A 25,594-nucleotide genomic window follows, 5' to 3' on the forward strand; every position below is an offset into this window, starting at 1 on the left:
AACAACCTTTCTCCCTCCTCTATGTGACATCCTTTTATAGAGTTAACCCCCTCTGGCCTGGTCCAGCAATCTCTTCTTCCTCTTGCAGCCCCTTCCTGCCTCTTGTCCTCCAGGGTCCCTGCAGCTGGCTGAACCCACTCCTGGAAAGGTGCAAATATTTTCTCTGCAGCTACTAACCCAGAAGCAAAAATAATTGTAGGGGGGGCTGAAGGGGGTAGGGAGGCCATAGCAGCAGCAAAGGCTGGCAGTGGACTGTGGGGACTGGAGTCTGGTCCAGCTGTTCCTCCCCCTTTTCCTCCCCCCCCCAGCAGGACAGCCCCCCTCACTCCTTTCCCAGACCCCCTTCTCCCCCTTCTCCCCAATCCATCTTTCCTGATCTCTCCCAGCTGCTGCTGCAGGAAGGAGAAGGTGACAGGAGCCTCCTGGACTGGATGAGCGGAGCTGAGTCAGCAGAAGCACAGGCCACGCGGGGCCCCTGGGAAAGGAAGAGGAGGGGGCTTCCCCCGCTGCTTGTGCTCTGCAGGGTCCCAGAGAGAGAATCACAGAATCACAGTCGGGACCCCCAGGGGCCATCTAGTCCAACCCCCTGCAACGCAGCAATCTCAACTAGATCAGATGGCTGTTCAATCTGCTTAAAAACCTCCAAGGAAGGAGAACGCACCACCTCCCAAGGGAGTCCCTTCCACTGTCGAACGGCTCTTGCCGTCAGAATGTTCTTCCTGATCTTTAGTCAGAATCTCCCTTCTTGTAACTTGAAGCCATGGGTTCGAGTCCTGCCCTCCAGAGCAGGAGAAAAGAATCTTCTTCCCTCTTCCATGTGACAGCCCTTGAGATACTTGAAGATGGCCCTCACATCTCCGCTCAGTCCCCCCCTTTCCCAGGCTGAACAACCCCAGCTCCTTCAACCATTCTTAATAAGGCTTGTTTTCCAGACCCTGGATCATCTTTGTCTCCCTCCTCTGCACGCCTTCCGGCTTGTCCATATCCTCCTTAAACTGGGATGCCCAGAACCAGACATGGGGCTGTAGCTGGGCAGAACAGAGTGGGACTGTGACTTCCCTTGATCTGCACACCAGATTTGGTCACATCTTGGTCACATGTCCAGCCTGGTCTGGCCAGACAAGGGGCTCCTCCATCCAGGCCTCTCCTGGTTCTTCTTATCCAACAGGAGCTAGCATAAAGTTACCAGATTTTTTTCAAAGAATCCAGGGACACTTTTTTTTTTTTTAAAAAAAGAGAGAAGTCAGTTGACCGGGTGGTCGGGCGCTCTCCTTCCTGGCTTGATTTGGGTCATGGTATGTGTGTGTCAGCAGTTCCCCCTTGGCAGTGGCAGCGGCAGCCTCAGCAGTCTGGAGCCAGCCTGGTAGTGCAGTTGGCTCTGGCTGGCTTCAGGAGCTGCTCGCTGCCGTGACACCCGCCATTTTGCCTCGTCGGAAGTCCCCATATGATGTGTCTTGTGCCCTTGAACCAATCACGCAACGTTCATTCCCTACTAATAAATCTACAACTCTTAAAATATAAATCCGGGGACATTAAATCAAATCCGGGGACATTCCGGGGCCGGATTTTGTCTGCGGACAGATTTGTAAATCCGGGGACTTTCCCTGAGAAACAGGGACGTCTGGTAACCATAAGCTAGCAGGGCGTGGGTGTGTGGGTGTGTTGGGTCTCTCTCTCTAGAAAATGAGGCCCATGCCTTTCCTTTGGGGGGGGGGGCATCCTTGGGCTCTCCTGTCCCAGGGATAATTCTACCAGGATCTTTGCTCTATCTGCTTCACCAAGGTTCATGCTCAGGATTGCTCATAAAGGCAGAACGTCCGAGAACCAACCATTTCCCCAGAAGGGCCAAAAACACCAGAGTGACCACTCAACAAAACCACCGGATGCAACTCAGACACGAAGGTGCATCATCAAGGCTTTTGAACTCCCACGGGGTTTATTTGGGCCAGAAGTTCTGAAAACTTCCAGTGAAAGAAGAGCTGATTCCACGAAAACCCTTTTCTCTGGAATTGTCATCATTTGTTCTCTCTCTCTCACACACACACAACCTCCCAGGAGAGAATCCAGATGGCATTGCCAAATCATAGAACTGTAGAGTTGGAAGGGACCCCCAAGGCTCATCTAGTCAATCCCTTGTCGTGCTGGAACTGCAGCAAATTCTTGCCCTTAATCTTCCAATATTCAGTTTCCTTAGATGTCCATGCGTTCTAGAGTAATGAGGGGAAAAACACCACATCTTTCTCCCTGCCATGTGTGATGTCTATCATGTCACCTCTTCCTGAGAGCAAGACAAAATTGGTGGCCATTCCTGTCTCCAGTGGGAGGGAGTTCCAAAGTCTAACTACGCACTGCACAAAGAAGAGCTTTCTTTCATGTGTCCTCTCCCCCCCCCCCACTGCCTTGTCACTGGCCCTGGCCTGCCCCCTTTCTCCATCTCCCCACTTGGCTCTGCTTTTCTTCCTTTCCCCTGGATCAGGGCCTCCCCACACACACCAGGCCCGCCGTTTCCCTCCCAGGCCTCTGCTGCCATTGCCCCAGCCGACTTCCATCCCAGATAAAAGGCCTGCAAGCATTCCATGACATCAAGCGCAGCCAATCCGGGACGCAACCTCCACCAAGTCCCACCCCCCATGTGCTCTCTTCCCAAAGGCCGCTTTGTCCCCACTGTTTGCTGTAGCAAAGCGCACCAGGAGGGTTTCCGCTCTGGAGTCCCAGGACCTGGAAGAGAGGAGCCTGGAGCCTTGAGCCGCCTTCCTGCTGTCACATCAGATTTGACTGGGAGGTCAGGGAGAAGTTCCTGCGCTGTGGAGGTTTCCTGCCTGATGCAGCTGACGTGGTGAAAACTGGGGCTGCCCTGCATTTATTTTTATTTTTAAAATCATTTTTATTGATTTTCCAACGAAAAACATCCAATTAAATATCCAATCATAATACTTCAATTTAAAAATAAAAAAATAAAATAAAAAGATCAAATTATAGTCCAAATAGTATTTATTAATTCCTTGGGGCTCCCCACAGTCTGGATCTCTGGAGCATATCTGTTAACGGAAAAATCCGAGGGCTCCCTTGGACAAAAACAAAGACACCAACCAGGATAACTTGGAGCAAAACAGCAGCCTGTTTTATTGGCCTTTATTGAACTGTTGCAACAGGGTGTTCCCCTCACTTGCAGGAGAGAGAAAGAACACAGAAAATGGTGTGCAAGGCCTTATAAAGACTTTTGAAATTCCCACCCTCTAGGTCAAGCCCACCCCCAGAAACATCACACCTTCATCACAGAAAGGAGGGGTTGAAGGAGGAGTTGTGGTGGTAACCTGAGTGTCCTGTCACCTGGCTGGTTCCCCCTTTTCCCCTCCCCATGAGTACTTTCCAGGTGACAGAGGGGAGTTTGCAGTTTCCTGCCCCCAGAGGGAAGATCTGATCATTGTCCTTTATTCCAGTCCATGCTGAATCCACTCCCATATGCAAGTTCTTTGTGATCTTGATGGTCTTCTGTCTAGGACCATCAGGGTTGGCATAGCAACTGGGCAGGGCTCCTGTGGATGTGCTGGGATGCTGAAGGGATTATGGCTGCCCTGTATCAAACCTTCCCCATTTTGTAGTCCTTCCTTCATGGACTAAAATAAAAGTGGAACAGTGCAAATCCGATGCATGGTTGATTTTCTATGAATTTATAACAGAAGCGTAGCGTATGTCGTGTGTGAGGGTGAGTGTGTGAAGTTTGTACAAACTGAATGATTGGGGGGGGGGTGTTTCCTGCTACATATCTCCTGCCCTGCATTTATTTATTCAGAGAGTTTTTACGCTGCTTTTGTTGTTTTAAGTGCTTTAAATCTCTAAGTGGTTTCCAGCACATCTGAAACCTTCGTAGATAAAGAACAGGCCTTTGCTGGCAGTGAGGGGGTGGGGGGTGGGGGGTCTCTGGGATCAGGAAGCCCCAGCAGATAACAGCAATTCTGGCCCGTCTGCAATGAGTGCCAGTCGGGGTCTGGTCCAACTCAGAGCAAGGGCTTGGTGCTGTAAAGCAACGAGAGGGACCTGGATCCAGCCCGAGGGCCAGATCCAGAACTCTCCCATCCCTCTGGACAAGTTAGACTTAAATCAGTCAGATCTCAAATTCCAGATATAGCTGCAATGGAGCCTCTTCATTATGTTTTTGCTGTGATTTTATTGGTGTTAGCCACCCTGAGCCTGGCTCTGGCTGGGGAAGGCAGGGTATATTTTTTGCTCTATAAGACTCACCTTTTCCCTCCTAAAAAGTAAGGGGAAATGTGTGTGCGTCTTATGGAGCGAATGCAGGCTGTGCAGCTATCCCAGAAGCCAGAACAGCAAGAGGGATTACTGCTTTCACTGCGCAGCGATCCCTCTTGCTGTTCTGGCTTCTGAGATTCAGAATATTTTTTTCCTTGTTTTCCTCCTCCAAAAACTAAGTGCGTCTTGTGGTCTGGTGCATCTTATAGAGCAAAAAATACGGTAAACAAATTTTATTATTATTATTATTATTATTATTATTATTATTATTATTATTAGGTTCAGGACCCCAGGATCACAAGGTCTGTGTCTCCCCAGACTGTCCTCCCCAATAAGTCTTCCCTGGAGGCTGCCAATGGGAGGAGAGGCCTTGCCAGTGGTGGCCCCTTGGCTTTGGGATGCTCTTCCCCTGGGAGGCTCACCTGGTGCTTTCAGGCAAAGACATTCTTGCTCTCTCCTTGATGAGGTTCGATCTTCCGCTTGAGGCGGAGAAGGATCTTTTCCTAGCTTTTAGTATTCCATGTGATGTGACTGTTTTGACTCTTTTGTTGCTTTTTCTTCAAGCCAACCAACTTGTTTTTCTAAAAAGTGATGGATGGAAGAATGAAATAACCCAGGGCGCTTGAGGCAGGATGGAGCCAGGCGCCCATTCAGGGGTCCAGACTCAATCAAGGGCCAAAACAGTTAAGCTTTTTGTTATGTAAATAACAGCTGCTAAGGAGCCTGAGCAGGATCAGAACTGGAGGAGTTTTGAGAGGAGGAGGAGGAGGAGGAGGAGGAGGAGGAGGAGGAGGAGGAGGAGGGAGCCAAGTCTGTCCCTGCAGGGAGCCTCTTCCTCCCTGGGAGGGGGGGGAGCCCTGTGCAAAGACCCTTTTTAGCACGTTGCTGACATCTGCAGGGCAAACGTGCAAAGGAAGCCAAGCCAAAGTGAAGGCTGTGGAGAAGAAGACTTACAAAGTTGTCATTAGAGTCACTGATAACAGAACCATAGAACTGTTGACTTGGAAGGGACCCCCAGGGTCATCTAGTCCAACCCCCTGCAGTGCAGGAATCTTTTGCCCAATGTGGGACTCGAACCCACAACCCTGAGATGAAGACTGTTGCAGGAATTTATGTATAGTTTGGGGAGGGGTTGCCCCTCCAGCAGATATCATGCACTACCAAAATCAGCACAATCACTTTGGTGACTTTTGTGATTTGTCCCCACAAAACACTTCATCACAGTTTCTTCCTATCTATTCAAAGGGCCTCTGCTGCACAATACCAAATGTAAGAATTCACTGATCAATGTATCCCAATGGCTCACTGGGAAAACTTCAGAAATTCATCTAGACCTGTGAGCTCAGCTCCTCAGCAGCCCCTCTGCCTGAGGGATAATCCCTGGCCTCCTGAGACCTGAGTGCCAGACAGGTAGCCATTCCAGGAATAACAAACCCAGATGAAGACAAAAGGGTGGGATGAACTTGGCTGGGAAACAGGGAAATAGAATCATAGAATCATAGAATCCTAGAGTTGGAAGAGACCACAAGGGCCATCGAGTCCAACCCCCTGCCAAGCAGGAAACACCATCAGAGCACTCCTGACATATGGTTGTCAAGCCTCTGCTTAAAGACCTCCAAAGGAGGAGACTCCACCACACTCCTTGGCAGCAAATTCCACTGTCAAACAGCTCTTACTGTCAGGAAGTTCTTCCTAATGTTTAGCTGGAATCTTCTTTCTTGTAGTTTGGATCCATTGCTCCGTGTCCGCTTCTCTGGAGCAGCAGAAAACAACCTTTCTCCCTCCTCTATGTGACATCCTTTTATATATTTGAACATGGCTATCATATCACCCCTTCACCTCCTCTTCTCCAGGCTAAACATGCCCAGCTCCCTTAGCCGTTCCTCATAAGGCATCGTTTCCAGGCCTTTGACCATTTTGGTTGCCCTCCTCTGGACACGTTCCAGTTTGTCAGTGTCCTTCTTGAACTGTGGTGCCCAGAACTGGACACAGTACTCCAGGTGAGGTCTGACCAGAGCAGAATACAGTGGCACTATTACTTCCCTTGATCTAGATGCTATACTCCTATTGATGCAGCCCAGAATTGCATTGGCTTTTTTAGCTGCCGCGTCACACTGTTGGCTCATGTCAAGTTTGTGGTCAACCAAGACTCCTAGATCCCTTTCACATGTACTGCTCTCAAGCCAGGTCTCACCCATCTTGTATTTGTGCCTCTCATTTTTTTATGTAAATATCTCTTTTGTGACACTTGATGGGTGTTTGGTGGAGGGCAAGGGGAACCATGGGGCAGGGTCCAGGATGCTCAGATTACTGCCACCAGACCTCCCCTTTCGTGATGTAACCGTGATGTATGAGTGGTGCAGTTTGGGGGGTGTAACATGGGGATGAGCAGCTAATAAAATTTGGGGGCTCTTTTGTTTGGGGCTTCCATCTTGTTCCACCTGGTGGCAGCTGGGAGTCCTGTCGCGACCGTCTTCAGTCAAGACCAAGTCTCCTGGCTGCTCTTTTGCTCTGGTCTTCCTGGCTGGTGTCCTTGCTTTTGTCCAAGGGAGTCCTCAGATTTCTACGTTAACAAGACTAAGCACATTAAAACTCCCAACTCCATGGAAATGATGGGTCTTCAGCTGGGTGCCTGGAGAGGCTGAGCTGCCTGTAGGGTTAGCGGCCGCTGGCTGGACTTGGCGAGGGGGGGCTGGTGTCTCCAGAGTGACCAGGCAGGTCATGGGGGGGGGGCTTTGGGCTGCTTCCCCACTGAGTCCACTGCCTCAGAGGAGCGAGAGAAGCTCTCCACCAGGACCAGTTGCCCTTCCTTGCCCAGCCTACAGCCAAAGGTTGCAGCCCTGGCAGCTGTTTAGTCCGGAGAAAGCGCATGAGAGGCGACAGGATGGAGACCCCATGGGACCTCGAGGGGCTCCTCTCCTCACCCCCCCCCCTTGCTGGGGACCCCCACACGCCTCTTGGGCAAAAAATGCTGCCCTTGCTGGTCCTGGAATAACAGACATGTAGAGTTGGAAGGTGCGTATAGTTCAAGCCATGGTTTTCCCAGTAGTGATGTACGGAAGTGAGAGCTGGACCATAAAGAAGGCTGATCGCCGGAGAATTGATGCTTCTGAATTCTGGTGCTGGAGGAGACTCTGGAGAGTCCCATGGACTGCAAGAAGATCCAACCTCTCCATTCTGAAGGAAATTAGCCCTGAGTGCTCACTGGAAGGACAGATCCTGAAGCTGAAGCTCCAATACTTTGGCCACCTCATGAGAAGAGAAGACTCCCTGGAAAAGACCCTGATGCTGGGAAAGATGGAGGGCCCAAGGAGAAGGGGACGACAGAGGGCAAGATGGTGGGACAGTGTTCTCGAAGGTACCAGCATGAGTTTGACCAAACTGCGGGAGGCAGTGGAAGACAGGAGTGTCTGGCGTGCTCTGGTCCAGGGGGCCACGAAGAGGCGGACACCGCTAAACGACTAAACAACAACAACAGAGTTGGAAGGGATCCCAAAGGCCATCTAGTCCAGCCCTCGCAATGCAGGCAGCTCCATCTCCGAAGGGGAGGGAGGTGCCGAGGTGGATTCGGGGTCAGCCCCGCCAGAAGGACCAGCAAGAGCAGCGGGGGGGGGGTCCGCTGATGTGGGGCTCGGAAGCTCCTGCCTGCCAAACCTCAAGGAAGGCGGGGGGGGCATCCCAGGGTCTGGAAGGGAGCGAAGGAGCAGAGCCCCCTGCGGGCAGAAGGCTGGTGCCCGGAGCCATTCCTTGCAAGAGGCCCTGCGCTCTCCCTTGGGCGCTCTTCTTCGGCCCGGGCAGCGCCTTGCATGCCTGACACGCGGACTGAGCGTCACGTGTGAATGTGCGGGGCGGGCCTCCCGTGCAGGAGGGAGGGCGACTCGGGGCCGGGAAGGGCGCGCGGCGGGGAGCCCAGTTCCCGCCCCTCGCCTCCGCCAGGGGGCGCCCCAGAGCCGCGCCTCCTCCGCCCGGCGCGGAGGCGGAAAGCGCTGCCCGACTCTGTCCGCAGGGGGCGCAAGAGAGAGGCGGAGCATAGAGTAGCCGAGGGCCAGAGCGGAGGACAGAGGAGATCATGGGATGTTTTGGGCCTACAACCCCCACCATCCCTTTGCTAGCAGGACCAGCGGCTGGGAATGATGGGAGTTGTAGTCCCCAGTCCTGCCTGTCCGCCTAGAGGGGCGCGGGGCAGAGCGTCGTCGCCGGACGTCCGGCCCGCTTCCCACCAGGCGCCGCGGCTGGAGCTGGGCAGACGTGTCTCCGCGATCGCCGGACCGAGAGATCGAGGGAAGGAGGGATCGGGACCCGCCAGGTGAGGAGACTCGGCCTCCGCCCCCCCCAGCCGGCCCCCCTCCCTCCCCTTGTCTCGCCTCGCCTGACCCTCTCCCCCCCCCCGCAGGATGGTGACGGACGTGCAGCTGGCCATCTTCGCCAACATGCTGGGCGTCTCGCTCTTCCTGCTGGTCGTCCTCTATCACTACGTGGCCGTCAACAACCCCAAGAGGCAGGAGTGACGCCCCGGGGGAGCCGCGCCAGGAGGACAGGTACCAAGGGGGGGGGCAGGAGGGGGACGCAAATTCATAGCCAGAGGGGGATCACAGTCTATGGCTGCTGCCCTGGCCATTCCCTGCCTCCCCTCTTGCAGGCAGTCGGGCTTGTGAGACCCAGCTTTTGGAGACCATGGCAGGGGGGGGGGACGGATCCCGCTTGCTGGTTTCTCACAGGCATTCACTTGGCCCCCCCAGGGAGTTCTGAGTTCTAGCTAAGCTGGGAATGCAAAGGAGTCAGGCTCGCTCCTTGGATCTCTGCCGGAGAAAGAGGCCAAGATGTCTCCTCTGCAGAGGGGAGCTCGAGAAGCCCCCCCCCGCCTCACCTCTCCCCGTTTCTCTTCCCACCCTCAGGAGCCGCCACCACCAAGCAGGGAAGCCATGGCTGGAGTGACCCCCCCCCACGCCCCTCTGAGTCCACGAGGCCCCTGCAGACGCCGCCCATGACACCCGCCAGTTGTTGTCTCTTTTGTTTCATTGTGTCAAACGAAATTTATTAATAGAAACATGTTCACAAGACAAATCTCCTGTCAAAAAATAGCTTCCGAGCCAGTAACCAACTATGTACACAGCTGCTGCGGGAGGGGCCGGGGGGGGCAAGGCTGGTCTTTCCCGGGGGCTCCTTCCCAGGCCAGCTGGTCCGCAAGGCAGGGGAGATGGATCCCCAGCTAGGCCCTGGGCGGCGCCTTGTGTAGCTGGCCGCCGCTGGGAGAGAGCGGCCCCTCGCAGGCAGGGAGGCGGCTCAGAGCCAGGACCGTGGGCTGGCGAGTCCCAAAGAGCCGCTTGGGCTTGAAGGGGCAGGGGCGGGGGGGAGGGCTGGGGGGAGGCCGGGGCAAGCGCTCGCCGGACGCCGCCAGCGGGGAGGGTGTCTCAGGCGGTCTCGGGCGCACCACGGGGGGAGGCGTCGGTGTCGTCGGCGTGTCGCTGGCGCGCTGCTGCGGGGCGGCTGCGGAGGCGCTGGAACGGGTGGGCCGCAGCTGCTCCGGCCCCCCTGGCGGATCAGGCCTCTGTGCAGAAAGACAGGATCTTGTGGTAGGTGAGCTGGGGGGGATCTGCTTTCCCCGGGATGTGCTGCAACAGAGAGATCTGGCTCAGTGGGGGAGGCGAGGCTGCCCCCCCCGAGCTGCTTCAAGGGGGAGGGTGGCCGCTGCCTACGCCGCGGTGGATGCGCTTTGGCTTCTTCTTCTTCCTCTTCGGCCTACAGGGCGGGGGCTCTAGGGGAGGGCAGCGGCTGCAGGGGAGCCATACCTCGTCCAGCAAGACGTCGGGGGGGTTGCACAGAAAAAGCGGCTCTTCCCTCTGACCCCCCGTGACCGTCAGCTCCGGAACGTCCAGCGGAAACTCTGCAAGGAGAGCAGACCATCAGCAGCAGGAGCAACTCCACTAGGGGAAAAGGCGGAAACACGGGAGGGAGGCTTGGCAGGAGGTTAGTCCTGGAATTAGCTGGTCAATAGGCGGGGGGGGGGCAGCCTGCCACGGATGCTGTCAGGGTGGCACTCCTGAATCAGTTGGGGCTGCTTAGACTAGATGATGCTGGATACCACTTTCTTTATAATATATATATATTATATATATATATATATATATATATGCAGGTTTTGGTGTCTTCAGACACCAAAACCAGACCCAAACCCAGACCCTCTCCACAGACATATTACAGACTCCATCCAGTAGCCAAACTATAGTGGCACCTCCGGATGCTGCACCCCCCTGCAATCCCTACACAGATCTGGCTGGCACAAGGCACAAAACCACAGCTCGCCCCTATACACGAAGCCAAGCCAGAGCACAACTAAATGCAGCACAGCCATCTTCTCAGAAAAACTCTTCACAAGCTCAAGAGGTCAAGACACGAAAGCTTTAGCAACTAATCTACACTTAATGACCCACCCAGTGGTATTCAGAATATCACTCATGAAATCACCCAAGATATCCCTCAAGTAATTAAGGAACAAAAGAAGAAAAGGCACACTAATCTAGGAACTTCCTCTCTGCCCAGAACGTTGGAGGCTATACACCACACCCCTCAACAGTATTTATAGGAACTCAAACACCAGATTCTGCTCTGTTCCAGTAACAAGAAGCCGAAAGCACCAGCCTGAAGATGACGAGTGAGACCTCGTCGAAACGTCGCACAGACACCCCGACTCTTACACGGGAAGACACCCGAAGACACCAAAACCTGCATATATATATATATATATATATATATATATATATATATATATATACACACACACACACCTCTGTCTCACACAAATATACTGCAGAAATTTACAACAATATGAAACAAAACCGTACAGTAATACCATAGAAAGTTTAGAATAAGTTAAAAGCCTCATCAGCTCTGGGAACTTTCAGCCCCCATTCTAAGGAGGGACATGTTAGAGCAGGCACAGGCAAACTCAGCCCTCCAGATGTTTTCCTGCTTGGCAGGGGGTTGGACTCGATGGCCCTTGTGGTCTCTTCCAACTCTATCATTCTATGTTTTGGGACTACAAAATGTGACGTTCACCTATATTGCAGGTGGCTTTAAAAGGAGACTACTAGACAAATTGTTTCATTTATGGGTTCCTTCTCTACAAGGCACCCCAAAGTGGTTTACTATGCAGTAAAAGCAAATGGAACAAGTGTGTGTGTGTGTGTGCGCACACACACACAGCTAAAATACTTGCATATATAAAAAAAGGTTACACACAGAAAAATAGTTTAAAGCAATGCATATATAAACCCATTCAGTTCTGAAACAGATACCAGCTGGAGTAAAAGCCTCCACTTGAAAGGCTTGTGTTAAAAAAGGAAGAAAATGTGCCTGATATATATGTCAGGGAGTTCCAAGGAGCGGATGCTGCTACACTGAAGGCCCAATTCTGACACTACGGATTGGACCTCCTGGTGCAATAGTATCTCTGCAGGTGTCCCCTCCTGTGGAAGACAGTGACTGGTTGGGCGTGTAGGAATTCATGGAGGATAAGCCGTCAGTGGTTAATAACTAGGCAACCAACCTGACATACTAGGTGCTTTGAGGGAGAATGACATTGTGCTCTGTGACTTGGAGGCTTCTCACAGGCATCTGGTTGCCACTGTGAGAACGGGATGCTGGAGTCTGATCCAGCAGCAGGTGTGTCTTATGCTGCTGTCAGACCCAGGAAAAGGGGGAGCTGAAGCCTGCCAAGTCTCTGGGAGTCCAGCAGGCCTGGGCACAGGGCATCTCCCCCCCCCCCCCAGGCACTTAGCAGAGCCGCCTACCTGGCAGGGAACTCTGAGCGGGCAGCTGTGGGGGGCCATATTTCCACGCCTTGAGGGAGGAGTCATCACTGCAGCCATTGAGCCTGAGCAGATGCTGGGACTGTCCAGCCGGTCTCCTGCGGATGGGGATCCGGCTCGGCCGAGGCATCAGTATTTCCAGCCTGTGGGAAGAAGGCGAGGCTAGGAGGGGGCTCAGCAGCCAAGCCACTCAGGCAAGAGAGCTGGGAAATGTTGAGCAGCAGCCCAAATGCCTGCCTCGCTTCCAGGCGGCCGAGGCAGGCTCTGTTTTCCTGTTCCACCTCAAGCACAGCAGGGGGGTCAGTGCACTCTCCGCCCCCCACCCCTGGTGCTTTCACTGTCTGCTATGTTGCAGCCATTACCTGGGTGTCTCTGAGAGCTGCTCGCTGTTCAGCCGCCTTGAAATATTCTGCCAAAGAAAGAGAAGTCAGAGGCTGCCTGGCTTGCTTGAGCTGCCATGAGCAGTGGGCGAGGGGGCAGTGGAGCAGCCACAGGCCACAGGGAGCCTTAGTTTCGGGAGGAGGGGGGCGTAAATCAAGGCCCGCATTGCCTCTTGCTTTCTGGTTGCAACAGAGGACTGCTGCCCATAACTTCTGGCTCAGGGCCACAGTCCAGCTGCAAGCTAGGAGCTGAGTCCAGCCCACCCACTGCCCCTTTACCTGCAGCAAGGCTAGGCCACAAGGCGGAGGCGGTTTCAGCTCCTCACTGGGGTGCTCTGCCTCCTGCAGTCCATTGCAGCCAGGCCCTGCGTGACCAACGAGAGGGAGGGAGGGAGATGAACATCCCTGGAGGCAGCAAGAGGCTACAAGGACTGGCTGGCAAAGGGTTCTGCTGCCCCACAGCACAAGGAGAGAGTCCACTAGCCAGGCCATGGCAGCCCTTCTTGGCAGGAGGGACCAGTTTCTGCTGTCCTCTGCCTAACCAGCCTCCAGGAAGCAGCAACACAAGCGCCAAGGTTTGTCAGGGAGGATGGGGTGCTTGATCCCCTGAGAATATTGGTCCTTGCATATACAGTGGCACCTCTGGATACGAACGGGATCCATTCCGGAGCCCGTTCGCATCCTGAAGCAAACACAACCCACGCGTGTGCTGCTTCAGCGCACGCGCATGATGTCATTTTGACCGTCTGCGCATGCGTGAGCGGCTAAACCCAGAAGCAACGTGTTCTGTTACTTCCGGGTCGCCGTGGAGTGCAACCCGAAAATGCTCAACCTGAAGCAATTTCAACCCGAGGTATGACTGTACCACAAGGCACTAGGACTGGCTGTACCCTCAACCAAAGCCCCGGAAATTATGGAGAAATCCCCTTGTTATAGGTCAGCAAATCTTCCAAATAATTGGCCAAGCCCAAAGCAAAAGTGCGCAGGCTGAATGCCAAGCTCCAGAGAGGCAGCGATGCTTCTGAGTACGACTTGCTGGAAGCAACAGGAGGGGAGAGGGCTCTTGGGCTCAGACCCCGCTGAGGAGAACAGGATGATGGACTAGATGGGCCACTGGCCTGATCCAGCAGGCTGGTCTTTGGAGAGCCTGCCACATCCCTTTCTCCACCTGGAACAATTCCAGGCCTCAGTGACGAAAGTGGGTCAAACAGCTGGCTTGCCTACCTGCCCCCCCACCCCCCCTGCAGGGGCAGGAGCTGCTGCTGGCTCCCCGCTGCTATCTTCTGCTGGCTTTTTCTGAGCAGCTCCCACCCCCAGTGCCAAAACTGCGCCAGAGCCTCCATCTCTGCTCCTTTGCCCCAGCCTGAGAAAAGGCTCTCCCACCAAGGCCCTCGCCCTGGGTCAGTTTGCAAGGGAATAGAAAACACTGGTGTGTATGGCTAATCTGTGGCCCTCTGAGGGATGCTAGACTGCAGTTCCCATCATGCCAGGCCACGGGCTGAGGAGAGATCAGAATCTGACAATATCTGGAGGGTCGCATGTGCCACCTCTCCCTGCTGCCATTTGGGCAGGGCGTTCTCTGAAGAGCTCCCTCTTCTAAAACCATTAAGTCTGAAGTTTGACGTTATCTGACTGCACTACCGGCCACCCCTTTTAAAGGATAAAAAAAGGAAAGGCTTGAGTTCTACACGCTAACACGGAATACAGTTGCACTGCTGGGTTTTCTCAGTCACTTTGTGTCCTCGTGTTCCACCACCCCTGGGCAGCAATGCAAATTTCTGGCCAGAATCCTTAGTAGGGTCCCAGGCAGAAGCAGCTTCAACCGCCTGTTACTTACTGTCAAATATTTAAAGGGTTATAACAGGAAAGAAGAAATTACACATTTTAATACTTTGAAATCAGCATGAGACCCAGATGAGGTGAAAAGCAGGGGGCACACTTAACAAGAAATCACTAAGAACGTGATGCTGCGACTCGGGTGGGGACCCTCTGCTCAAATCTGCTTCCCAGAAAGACCCCGCAGATCGTAGTCTTGCCCCCTGGAGAAGCAACAGAGAAGATGCTTCATCTGCAGGCCTCTTTGAAGGCAGCTCTCCTGCCTGCCTTTCCTTCTCTTCCCCAGAGTAAGCAAGCTAAGGAGGGAAGCGGCACCAAGGGTTAAGCTCTGCTCCTGCCGGCCGCCCATGCAGGACACAGCTGAGTCAGGGGCTGTGCTGGGAAGGAGAGCAGGAACTGGGAGGTAGTCCCTGGTCTAGCAAGAAGTCGCTTCTACACCTCTGAAACTATTAAGATCAGAAATACACACCTTGGGTCTCTAATTCTTTTATCACCACCTCCCAACTGACTGGGGACTTTTGGTAGGAGAAAGGAAGGCAAGAAGTTCCCTGTTTCTGCTGCTTCCCTCTCTCGCCTGACTCAGGCATTGGCGGCACCTGAGAACCGGCAGGAAGGGGCCAGTTTTGGAGTGGCATGCCGGCCTCTGCCCCAGGCTTGCTCCAGCAGCCAAGGGGCTCACACTTGTGTTGCCAAGGCGGCCTTTAGTCAGGCTGGGTTGAGCGAAGGAAGACGCACCTGTCATGTTGAGGGTGGCTGGGAGGGGGCAGGAGCCGAGGCCGGTCGGCAGCTGGAGGTGAGAGGCCGTCCTGGTGGAAGGAGAGAGGGGTGGGGGCGCCTGGATGTTGCTCACTGCGGCTCGCAGCAAGGACTGGTGCTGGTGGCGGCGCTTCTCCTGGCCGCGCGACTCTGAGCAGGGAGAAAGGACAAGGCAAAGCCGAGTGCTGCGAGGGGGCAGCGGGGTGGCCCCATCATGGCCCTCCCCTCCTTCACAGGGCTTGAACACATTCTGCCCAGAAGAAGCCAGGGGTGGGGGAAATCCATTTTCTTGTCTCCAACAAAGGCCAGTTCTTGAGAGTGCGGCTGTTCCGTTCACTTGGGGAGGGGGGCAGATCTATGCCACCTATCTGCTGCCCCAAGGGAGCCCAAAGCACCTGCAGAGTGGCAGCCAATTCTGGAGGGCTGACTGGCACCACACACCACCGAGAACGGGGGCAGCAGTGGGGAGAGGCAGCGGCACTTTAGAGGGCCTCCAACCTCAGCCCAGGGATACGCCTGTTTTGTGGGGGAGGCAGGGAACAGCAGCAGGTGGCTGCACCTGCAGAGCTGCAAGGTGGTGAGCCCCGCCCCTCCTGATGCACTCCCAAACCGGAAGCTTTCCTTGGGGCGGGTGGGGGCACAAATCCCACAATCCTTTAATGCATTCAGCGACTGCATTATATATATATATAATGGAAAGAGAGAGGGGGGGCATCTCTGCAGCAGTGCTAGGGCTGCTGAAGCCACACTCAGCTGCCTGTCTGTGCTTTGCCCAGGTCATTTCTCAGCACACCATTATCTTCTTCTCGAGGTGACTCTTGCCTGATGGTGCTCTGTCAGCCCAACTGACCCCCGGCTGAACTCCTCGACTGAGGGAGGGAGGCAGCTAATCCACCGGGGCAGCTGGCTGGGTCACCTTGGAGGCAGCAGAGCTGGTGATGGAGGACGGTTGGGCCTTGGCAGGGAGAGGCTCTCATCTTTGCCTGGGCACAAAGCAGCTCACTGGGCAGCCTCAATCAAATTGCTCTTGGCATAATCTGACTCACAGGGCTACAAAGGACCCCAAAGGCCAAGGGTGGCCCAGGATGTTTTTGTGGGCAAAATGCTCAACACCACTGCCCCCCCCTGCCCCTGCCATTGCACCCTCACCTGCCGTGGCACAATGCAGCAGTAGCCGGGATGGCAAGGGGGCGTTGGTGCAGGTGGGGCTGGCAGTGGGGCAATGGCAGGGAGCCCAAGGCAAACGGCTTCGCCTCGCCTCATGGAAGCACCCTGAGCTTCTTGCAGGAAGCGTGGGAGAGGAACGTGGCCGCACGGTGGCTGGCCTGGGAGAAACGCCCCCCTCCCTAGCAGGTGCCCTGCGGCTGGAGAGCTCCCTCCTTCCCTGCAGGACCAGCTCACCTGCCGCTTCCTCAGGAGTAGCGCCACCACCAGCAGCAGCACAGGCCTCTGCCCAGCGCTCTACATAAGACCCCCACAGGTCCCCTGAAGCCTGGGGTTCCCCTCGGTTCAGAGAGCAGGGCGGGGGGCTCGGGTTGACTGGGGGCCAGCTCTCACAGGATGACTGGGATCTATTGTGGAACACTTTTATTTCGCGAGAAAGAGGGAGGGAGGGAGAAGAAGGAGAAAAGGCGAGGTTCTTGCAACGCCGTCACTTCTGCCAGCGCAGCCACTCCCAGATCCTCCGGATTGCGCCCAGCACGGATCCTCCGCAGAGCTTACCTCGCACGAGCGCCAGCACCCTCGAGGCACCTTTCGTGGGGCCCTGGCCCATGCCCAGGGGGCCGTCGGGGTGGGAGCAGCTGAAGGTGAAGCTAGGCGAAGTCTTGACCTGCGGGGACGCCGCCTGCTGGTTGCTGCTGCTCCCGTTGCTGAAGCTGCGGCCCCGGCAGAGGGAGTTATCGGAGCTGGAGGCAGAGACCCCGCTGGGAGGGAAGGCCAAAGGGAGGCGTCACCACCGGGGCAGAAACCCAGCACGCCCGCCCTGCGAGGTGGCCCAGGAAGAGGCAGCCTCTGACGCACCAGGCTTCATTTCTCAAGGTGTCTGAATAGGGGCACGGGGGGGGGGGATTCCCCCCCCCCCAGGCCTCCATCACTGACTCTGTCTTGCCACACGACACCATCCCTCCTCAAGATCTACCCTTTAGCCTCTCAGTCCCTCTATCCTGCTGGAAAGAAGCGCGTGGGCAATGGGCACAAATGCGCGCTCTCTCCCTTCCCCCTCCAATATTTAAATCCGTGCAGTTGCACATTGCCAGCCGTCCCTGTGGTTGGGGGCATTTATCTCACGCTGGTTCCAAAAGAGCAAAATGGACCCTCTTTGACCCCTGGGAAGCCCACCACAGGGAACCAAGGCTAGGGAAAAGGAGGCTTCTTTCTGCAAAATCTGACTGGGGTCCAATGCTATGCTTCAGACCAAGCCTGCCCCCTCCATGCTAAGACATATCCACCCCATTTGAAAACTGCTGTTTCAAGCCTCGCAACCTGAAGGTGACTGAGTGGGCCGCCCAAAAATGAGATTTGGCAGTAGTTCCTGCACTAGATGGCCCCTGGGATCCCTTCCAACCCTACAATGCTATGATTCTACGACAATCCTCTGGGGAGAGGGGCTTCCGCCTGCTCTACTGCCTGCTTGGCAAAAGGTCAGCTCTGGTTCTCCTCCTCCTCCTCCTGAGCCTTCGATGGGACCAGGGGGAAGAGGCTTTGGCGGCAGCAGGTGCAGAAGAGCAGCAGGGCCCCAGGGGCTTGTGGGAGATAAGCCAAGTCCTGCAGGGAGGCCTGCTGGAAGGGACCCTGGGAGCCCTGGCGTCACCCCACCGGCCTCTCCCCAGCCTCCGTACTTGGTCCCCTTGGGAGGAGTCTTGGCCCCCTTCCTCCGGGAGCAGCCGGCCACGCCCCTCATGCTGCGCACATGCTTCATCATCCAGGCACGGAGGTTGCTAAGGCAGCTGTGTTCGGAAAGGACGATCCGGGGCCAGGGGTTGCATTCGGCCATGTCCAGCGCTGCGATGGCCAAGGCCCTTCCCACCTGGGCACAGGGAGACACCAGGAAACACAGCTAAGAGAGGAAGACTTGCTGCTGCTGCTGCTGTGACCAAGGCAGCCTTCCTTTGCCTGACCAAAACCACTCAGGCAGGCCCCATCCGCCCCGGGGGCAAGTCCCTGGAATTATGCACCCCCTGACACCCGCACAAAGCTCATCTAATAAAGGGGGGGGGCGAGGGAGGCTGATACCTGCTCAAAGAGCTCCACTGTGTATTTGGAGGGGAATGCTGGCAGAGGAGGGGGGGTCGCCCGCCCGTTATCGTGACAAGCGGCTGGAACTGCGTTGACAGACCGTCCCGTGTTGTAATTGCACTCCAGCGTGTAGCTAGAAGGAACAGAGGGGTTATAGGTTGCCTCCTGCAAATGTCTCTACGCGTGTTACAAAAACACACACACAGTTTAAAAGACAGCAATTCAATTCTTGTGAATGTTATCAATAAAACGTGTTCCTGTGGACACCCAGCTCCATTGACATGCTCACCACAGGCTCCCCCCCTTTTTTTTTTATTAATCCTACACCAAGAAACAGCCTGGTAGGATAAAAGACATTTCCACCGGGCAGTGTTTAGGAACCACCAAGTACCAGGCCTTAACGGTGGAGGGGAAGAGGGCTAACTTTGGACCGAGAAGGAGGAGAAAGAGGAGGAGTCCCTGCTGCCCCCAGGCCAGAAAGACAGGTTGGAATATAACCACCCTAACCAACACTCTACCTCTGCCCAAATGCGGACTCCGATCCACAATGAACTGGGCCTCATCCAGCACTCCTGCCCTCAGCCAGCACTGCCACTATGGATGCAAAACTGCTTTAGCCACCCAACTCTCCCCGCCTGCCTATTCTGCCAGAATCCTCTAATGAGCGGCTCTCAAAGGAGGTGGGGACTGATGCTCCCGACCCTATTTATTCCGTGGTCCAAATCAGCTCTGAGCTGATCTAGAAGGGGTCTCTCTTTACGGAGGCAGAATCTTTCATATTCTGAAGCTGTCTGAAGGCAGGTGCGGAGCAGAAGGCGTAAGTGGCTGGTCTGTCGGTGAGGCTGTGTCCTCTGCTCACCTGTGAATGATGCCCAAGGCCTTGTAGATGGCCACGCGCCCGCTGCCCTCCTTCGACTGCCCGTCCCGCTTGTCCTTGGCGTACATGTTCTTCTCGGAGAAGTTGCAGCCCGTGAAATCAAAGTGAGCAGAGTTCATGGCGATGAGCTTGGGGAAGAGCATGTTTTCAACCTGCAAGATCAACCACAGAGGTTGGGGCTGCTGCTTCTCACCTACGCTCAGGCATAGCGAGCTGAGCTCACCCAGTGAAACTGACACCAGCAGAGTCCCCAGTGCTACTCAGCAGCCACCCCCAGCAGACAGCTGCCCCTCTCCAGCCCAGCTCAACCTCCTGCCACAAGGCCAACACAACAGCTGGCTGGGCATGCGCAGAAGGGAGCATGCCCCATGCAGCTGATGGAGTTGGGATCCCAGGCAGCAAATGATAGAGGCCAGGAGAGGAAAAGGCTGAGGCTCAGCAGACCAAATGGAGACACCCAAGAAGGGGAGGAAGTCTGCAATGGCCTCCCAGATTGCGCCTAGAAATCAGAGAAAGAAGCACAGCAGCAGTAGCTGCTGCTCTTTCAGAGGCACTAGAGCCTTGGCTGGACTTGGAAGGGGGATCTTCAAACACCCCAAGCCTGGGACTGTGGCCCCCCATTCCCTTCCTGCCCACTGTTGGCTCACGGACCTCTGGCTGCTCTCCCCTTCCTCCTCACCTGGTGAGCCTCTTCGAAGATGTTGTTCCCGTACATGAAGCAGCCTCTCTTGGAGGCGTGCCCGTGCAGGTCGACGTAGTAGGCCAGGCCACTCTGCTGCGGTGGGATGGCTTCCGGGGCGGGAGGAGAGCGGACCTTGGCTTTCTCCTCACAGAGCGTGGGAGGCAGGTCTTCCGAGAGGATCCAGACATCCTGGTCCTTGCTCCCTGGCGCCTCTGAGGGCTCGTGGTCCTGAGGCGAGGGGACGCCAGCATCCCTGGGACAGTTGCGAAGGTTGTTGGCCTTCTCCAGCTCCGAGAGGGGGGCCTCCTCGCTGGGAGGGCCGTTGCGGGTGGAGCGCTGGTTGGCAGCCTTGGTGCCGAGGGGAGGGACGCAGGCGCGCCAGTCGGGCGAGCCCGGCTGAACGCGGTTGTGGACGTGGTGATAGAGCATGACGGCCTTGGCCCCGTAGACGGCCGGGTGCAGATCAGCGTCAGGGTTCAGATACTGGCGGTTGAGGTTCACGCCACGAGAATCTGTCCTGTGGGGAAGAGACGGAGCCAGAGGGGTCAGCCACGCTGGGCAAAGATGCCTTCCTCCTGGGTGACACTGTCGCTTGGGTGTCTCAGGCAGGAAGAGACAAGCACCAGCCACCACCAGCTCCCTTGAGATGGGTTGGGGGGTGGGAGAGGAACCCCCCACCCAAGGAGTGAACTGGCCAGCCTTCACCTAGCATGAGTCTGCAGCGACAGAGGCTTCGTAGAGGGATCTGTCCCACCAGCCTGGGACTTGAGCTGGGGCTGGCCACCCCTCTGTGTTTATGCTGGCTTTACTCACCGGTAATGGCCCCGCACCACTCCGTCCGGGTTCAGCATGGGGATGAGCTTGAAGACAAACATGCGGCGCAGCATCTGCGCCCGAGGGTCCTCTTCACGGAGGATGAACTCCAGGAAGCCGTTGAAGACGAAGCTGGAGGGTGTCTCTCCTGGGTGCACCCTGCTGCTTAGGAAGAACACCTGCTGGGGCAGTGGGGGCAGAGAGAGAGAGAGAGAGAGAGAGAGAGAGGATGATCTGCTCCTTGCCCAAACTGGACATCTTCCGGGGTCTCTGCAAGGACTCTTGCTCCTCTCAAAGCTCCCACAACAGGCCTCCTGCCCACCCATCTGCTTGTGTGGCCATTTATTTCCACCCCACTTTGGAACTAGTTATCCCCAGGCATCAGTCAGAAGGTGCTCACTCCTGCCTGCAGCCTCACCCAGTGGAAAGGGGGAAGAGAAGCAGAAGGAAAGAGAAAGCGGGAGGCTGACAGATCCGAACTTGGGAGAGGCAGCTTTAAAAGGGGTTTTCTGTGCAGAGCTGGGGATGGCACAGATCAGGAGGAAGGCAAGAGGATGGCAGGAGAAGGAAGCACATGTGGATGGTCAGGAAGACAGAGAGAGAACAGGGAAGGAACAAAGACCCAGAAGCCAGAAGCAGAAACTGAAATGGGATTCGCTGAGGCACTTTGAGCCAACACAGAGCAGGAAGGAGGCAGAAATCAGAAAGGGTGGGTGAAACTGGGGTAGCGGTTGCAGAGAGAAGCACAGGCATAGAGGAAGATGCTCAAGAGGCAAAGCAGGAAGGACAGCATTGAGGTGCCTGCCGAAGGGCCAAAAGGGCTTCCAGAAACAAGGGCAGGCCGCACTGCCCAAGCCCCATGCTCCCCTCGTGGGCACCAGCAATGGCGGGGCGTTCTGCCCAGTGGGGACGGCAGAGGCCAACTCACTCTCTTCCCCACGAAGCTGTGGGGCCGGGGGGTGTGCTTGTCCGGGAAGAGCTTCTCCAGGCGGGCCTCCCTCTCCTCCCGCAGACCGTGGAAGGAGCTGATGGTGAGCAGGTCCACGCGCCGCTTGTCCAGGGAGTAGCACAGCAGCTCCCGGTGGTAGTAGATGGAGTCCAGGGAGCTGCAGGTAGAGAGCAGAGCAGACAGCTTTTCTCCCAGCCAGCAATGCCCCGCAAGGCCAGAAGGAAGATTTGCTTTTAAAGGCTCTTTCTTTTTTCAAAGTTTCTTTCCCACAGACTCCCCTTCGCCTGCCCAGCATGCAAGGAAGCCTCTTCTTTCCCACCCATGATCTGATTCCCACTCCACGATCCCAAGGATCCTCCCTTGTGCTCCTTCCCGCATCCCTGTGGCGAGAGAGATGGCCAGAGGGGCTTCCTGTCCTCTTCTCCTCCCTCCCCCTGCAAAGCCAGGCTCTTGTCCAGAAGGGACCTCAAGGCAGCCTGACTTTGTGCCCGGGGCTCCCCTCCCCATCAGTGGGGCCACCTGGACCTTTCAAGGGAACCAAAGCAAGCACTTACGGGGTCCCTCGAAGCGGGGCCTCCTTCCTCCCCTTTGAACGCCCTCCTTTAGGGCATTTCCTCGCTCTGTGGGCGGTGGGTCGCGGCTTCCCCTCCGCCTTCCGAGAGTCCGCACCTGCCTTCCGACTGACTGTGCTATAACGGTGGACATGAGTTTAGATGGGAAGGGAGGGTCTTCCCGCCTTCTCCTGACCCCCACCCCCTTTCACTGGTTCTGACTCCACAACCCTGCCTCCCTCAGCAACAGCAGACCAATGGAGCCTCTTCCCCCCCACCCTGGCCAAGGCAGCCTCAGGTGAGAAGACGGGAACAGTGGGGTGGGGATCCTCTTCCCATTCAAACCAGCCTTGCCCTTGGGTCCCTGCCCATACCAGGTATCTTGGAGAGCAACAGAGGAAGTGCAAATGCCCAAGGCTGGCAGGCTGGCAAAGGGGTCAAATGCCCAAGGCTGGCAAATGCCCAAGGCCTAGACAGGGCCCTGCAGCTGTCACTCTGGCTTCTGTCCTTGCCGCTACGCTAGCAGTGGCCACTGCAGATATACAAGGGCAGGCAGCTGGCAGGCCCCCAGCAGAACAGCCTGAAATCAGGCTGAGCAGACCCTCCTTCAGGCAACGCTCAGTTCGCCTAAGGAATACTCCTCTGGACTTGACCAGGTCATGGACTGAGCTCAGATAACTAAGGAAGAAATCTGCACTGCTCGGAAGCAGCTGTGTCCCTCACACCACCCAGCAAGGGCTGTTCCATTCATGCCCTGCACCCAGACTGCCAAGAAGGCTCTGGCTAGCCATTTCTGGACTGGAGAGGCCCTTTCCCAGGAGGGCTATTCTTCTGCCCGCAAGTGCTGCCAAGGCAGGAGGTGCCAACAGAGGCCAAAGGAAAGCAGCTGGTCAAGAAGAGCCCTGCCCAGCCTCAGCCCAGGAGGGCTCCTGCAGGCTCCACTTTTGTGGAAAGCCTTCAGAGCCCCCTTCTCTCATTAAAGAAAGCATCCTGAGCAACATAGAACTGCTAAACACATAGAACAAAACACATCTTCAAACAACAGCCAGCTGGCGGAAAGGCAACACAGCAGAAACCAGCAGAAGTAAGGCGGCGTTTGTGCAAAAGCTGCTCTGTCCCCTGAGCGCTTTCAGGAGCAAGTGGGGGGGGGCAGGGAGCTAGGAGGGAAAGGGCCAAAGGGATTCCTGGGGACGGTTACCAAGGAACTGCAAACAAGCACAGGTGGGAAAGGGGCCAAGTGCTCCAGGCAGTGCCAGAGTCTGCGCCAAAAGGGAGACAGAAAGTCCCCGCTAGGATCTTTGCTGTGACACAGACCCCTGGGAGAGACCCACAGTCCAACCAAGGACCTATCTCAGGGCACCCCAGTAACCTCCCTGGCAACACCCCAGCCCTTCCCCACGTAAGGAGTTTGGAGTGCAGTCACCAAGCGGGTTGGGGGGCAGAGAGGAGGATGGCAGCCGTGTGTCAGAGGCCAGGCTCACCTGCTGGCAGAGAGGTGCCTGCACTCTGCAAAGTGGGCATCCAGCTGTGCCAACATTTCCTGGCACTCTGTGTATGAGAAGGGGTAGCAGAAGGCAAAGAAGGTGGTGGCACCTCGGCAGTCCAGGAAGCGGTGCACAAAAGAGAGGACAAACTGGGTTTCCACCATCTGCACGGGGAAAAGAGAGAGACAAAACGGGCACTGAGTGGCCACTGCCCAGGCATAATCCTTGTGGCTGGAGCACGACAGACATCAGTCAACACACGCAGCCTGCTGTTGTTCAGGGCCGGGCTGAAGAGTCTTTGCTCTCTGCCACGACCTGAATCGGATACCTGGCAAGGGACGCCATGTTCACAGCCCAACTGCCACGTCTCCTGACCTTCAGCCCTCTGCCCTACACTTTTGTGGCAGGGTCATAACAAAGACTGTTGCAGGGAGAGGGTCATTTCGCTGCTCAGAGCCCATTCAAGGGGCCAGGGAAAGGAGGCAGAGAGGGGAATGATCCTGGCTAACATCCGGGACTCTTGTTAGGAGGATGCTGTAGGCCAGGGGCTGCCCTCAGTGCCGTTGCTCCCTGGCATGACAGTAGGGAGCCCAACGGAAGCCTGGCATACATAACCTGGAGTCTAGCTCATCTTTCTGGGCAGCTCGTGTGCTTTTTCTCACACAAACAAACACAAGCACGTCTATGTGACTGAGCAGAACAGCCTGAAATCAAACCAAGCAGGCAGCCGACTCTTGGCAAGGGGGAAGCAGGCAAGGAAACGACTTTCTGGTCCCTTGGAAGGACGATGGAAGGAGGCAGGGGAGCCAAAATGTCAGCACTCCACTGACTGGAGCCTGGAAACCTCCTTGATCCCCTCCTTCTCCAGCCATTTGCAGCCCAAAGCTGGTCTCGTCTCACAGAGATTCCCGTCCTCCCCACAAGGGAAAGCCAAGCCCTTCCCCGTGACACGCTGCTTTCAGAGGCCGTGCCCACCCCAGCCCAATGCCCTTCCCCAAGGGTCTTGCCCAAGAGATACCTCGAAGGCGGGCCGCTCGCGGATGCGCTCCCAACGAGGCCTGATGGGCACCGTCTTGACCACGGGGGCCATCCCCTGCGAGTACAGCTTGGTCTGCTTGTTCATGTTCACAATGTGGATCTTGATCAGCTTGCCTGGGGCTCCCCCCCTCACACTAAAGTAAAACCAGGATCTGGGGAGTGAAGGCAATCGGGAGTAGTCAGGGAAGGGTCTGGCAGGGGTCCTGCCCCCCCCCCATCAGCCCAAGGCCCTCTCCACCTCTGACCTGAAAAGCCAGGTGGACAAGGAATCCAGATGTCTCATTTGCTATGCAACCTCCCAACACTCCACGCTGGGTGCCATTTGCAAAGCCTGGCCCAGGGGGCAAGCTGCCATGCCTCACACCGGAAGGAGCCAGCTCCAAGACCTTTGCAGCACCAGGCAAGCAGAGAGCCAGGGTCAGGCATGCCTTGGCAAGGGGCAGCAGGAGCATTTTTTTAAAGAAACCCAAAGCTTTGCCATGGGGGCAGTGGCTGCCTAATGCCACAGGCAATATTATCCTCCATTTGGAGGAAGACTTTGGAAGCAACAGCCCGAGAAGTTTCAGCACTTCCAGTTTCAAAGGGGAGGCGAGACGAGTGCTGGGCGAGAAAGGCCTTACCTGACAGCCCCATGCCTGGTGCCTAGCAAGACCTCACAGAGGGCTGGTACCTCCTTTACCTGTTTGCATTCTCGTATTCTGTGTCTCCGCAATCCGGCTTGGTCCACACATTGAACTCGTAGTCAGCAATCGGGAGGGAGGTGCCAAACACCATGGAGGTAGCAGAGGTGCTGCTCCCACCGCTGCCGCCATTCCCGGCACCGTCCCCATCACCCTCCAGGTGCTCCACCTTCTCCACATGAGCCAAGTTCCCCGAGTCAAACTTGGAGCTGAACAAGAGGCCACCGCAGCGCACCTCCATCGTAACCTCGC

At 56.0% G+C, this 25,594-nt stretch overlaps 2 protein-coding genes and 1 long non-coding RNA gene across 12 annotated transcripts in view; 2 read left to right on the plus strand and 1 right to left on the minus strand.

Moving 5' to 3' along the window:
* The first annotated feature begins 8,631 nt into the window (after nt 1-8,631).
* OST4 (oligosaccharyltransferase complex subunit 4, non-catalytic) lies at nt 8,632-8,789 on the plus strand. Its single transcript, XM_082214787.1, has one exon. The coding sequence runs from the start codon at nt 8,646-8,648 to the stop codon at nt 8,757-8,759; it is 114 nt and encodes a 37-aa protein (XP_082070913.1). The 5' UTR covers nt 8,632-8,645; the 3' UTR covers nt 8,760-8,789.
* Nucleotides 8,790-9,259: 470 nt separating this feature from the next.
* Nucleotides 9,260-25,590, minus strand: AGBL5 (AGBL carboxypeptidase 5). Of its 10 annotated transcripts, none has more exons than XM_082217330.1 (18): nt 25,342-25,590; nt 24,643-24,814; nt 23,622-23,788; nt 22,144-22,278; nt 21,569-21,746; nt 20,641-20,819; nt 19,825-20,344; nt 19,128-19,297; nt 18,266-18,401; nt 17,872-18,059; nt 16,754-16,956; nt 16,433-16,615; nt 15,011-15,181; nt 12,719-12,804; nt 12,422-12,468; nt 12,042-12,202; nt 10,041-10,175; nt 9,260-9,863 (listed from the first exon to the last, which is right to left on the minus strand). In XM_082217330.1, the coding sequence occupies exons 1-18, from the start codon at nt 25,581-25,583 to the stop codon at nt 9,535-9,537; spliced, it is 3,402 nt and encodes a 1,133-aa protein (XP_082073456.1). In that variant the 5' UTR covers nt 25,584-25,590; the 3' UTR covers nt 9,260-9,534. The 10 variants fall into 10 exon arrangements, 9 of the variants coding, with proteins under 9 accessions (XP_082073456.1, XP_082073458.1, XP_082073459.1 ...); XM_082217335.1 differs by having other exon boundaries at nt 9,659-9,863; nt 10,041-10,135; XR_014218167.1 differs by having other exon boundaries at nt 9,723-9,863; nt 10,041-10,135; nt 12,091-12,202.
* Nucleotides 20,834-25,594, plus strand: part of LOC309529773 — a 405,398-nt gene continuing 400,637 nt past the window's right edge. The window contains exon 1 of the long non-coding RNA XR_014218441.1: nt 20,834-21,061. This is a non-coding gene — a long non-coding RNA (uncharacterized lncRNA). The remainder of the gene's footprint in view (nt 21,062-25,594) is intronic.

This window comes from Podarcis vaucheri, assembly GCF_965113315.1.
Source record: "Podarcis vaucheri genome assembly, chromosome: 3".
In the NCBI taxonomy this organism is placed as follows: Eukaryota; Metazoa; Chordata; class Lepidosauria; order Squamata; family Lacertidae; genus Podarcis; species Podarcis vaucheri.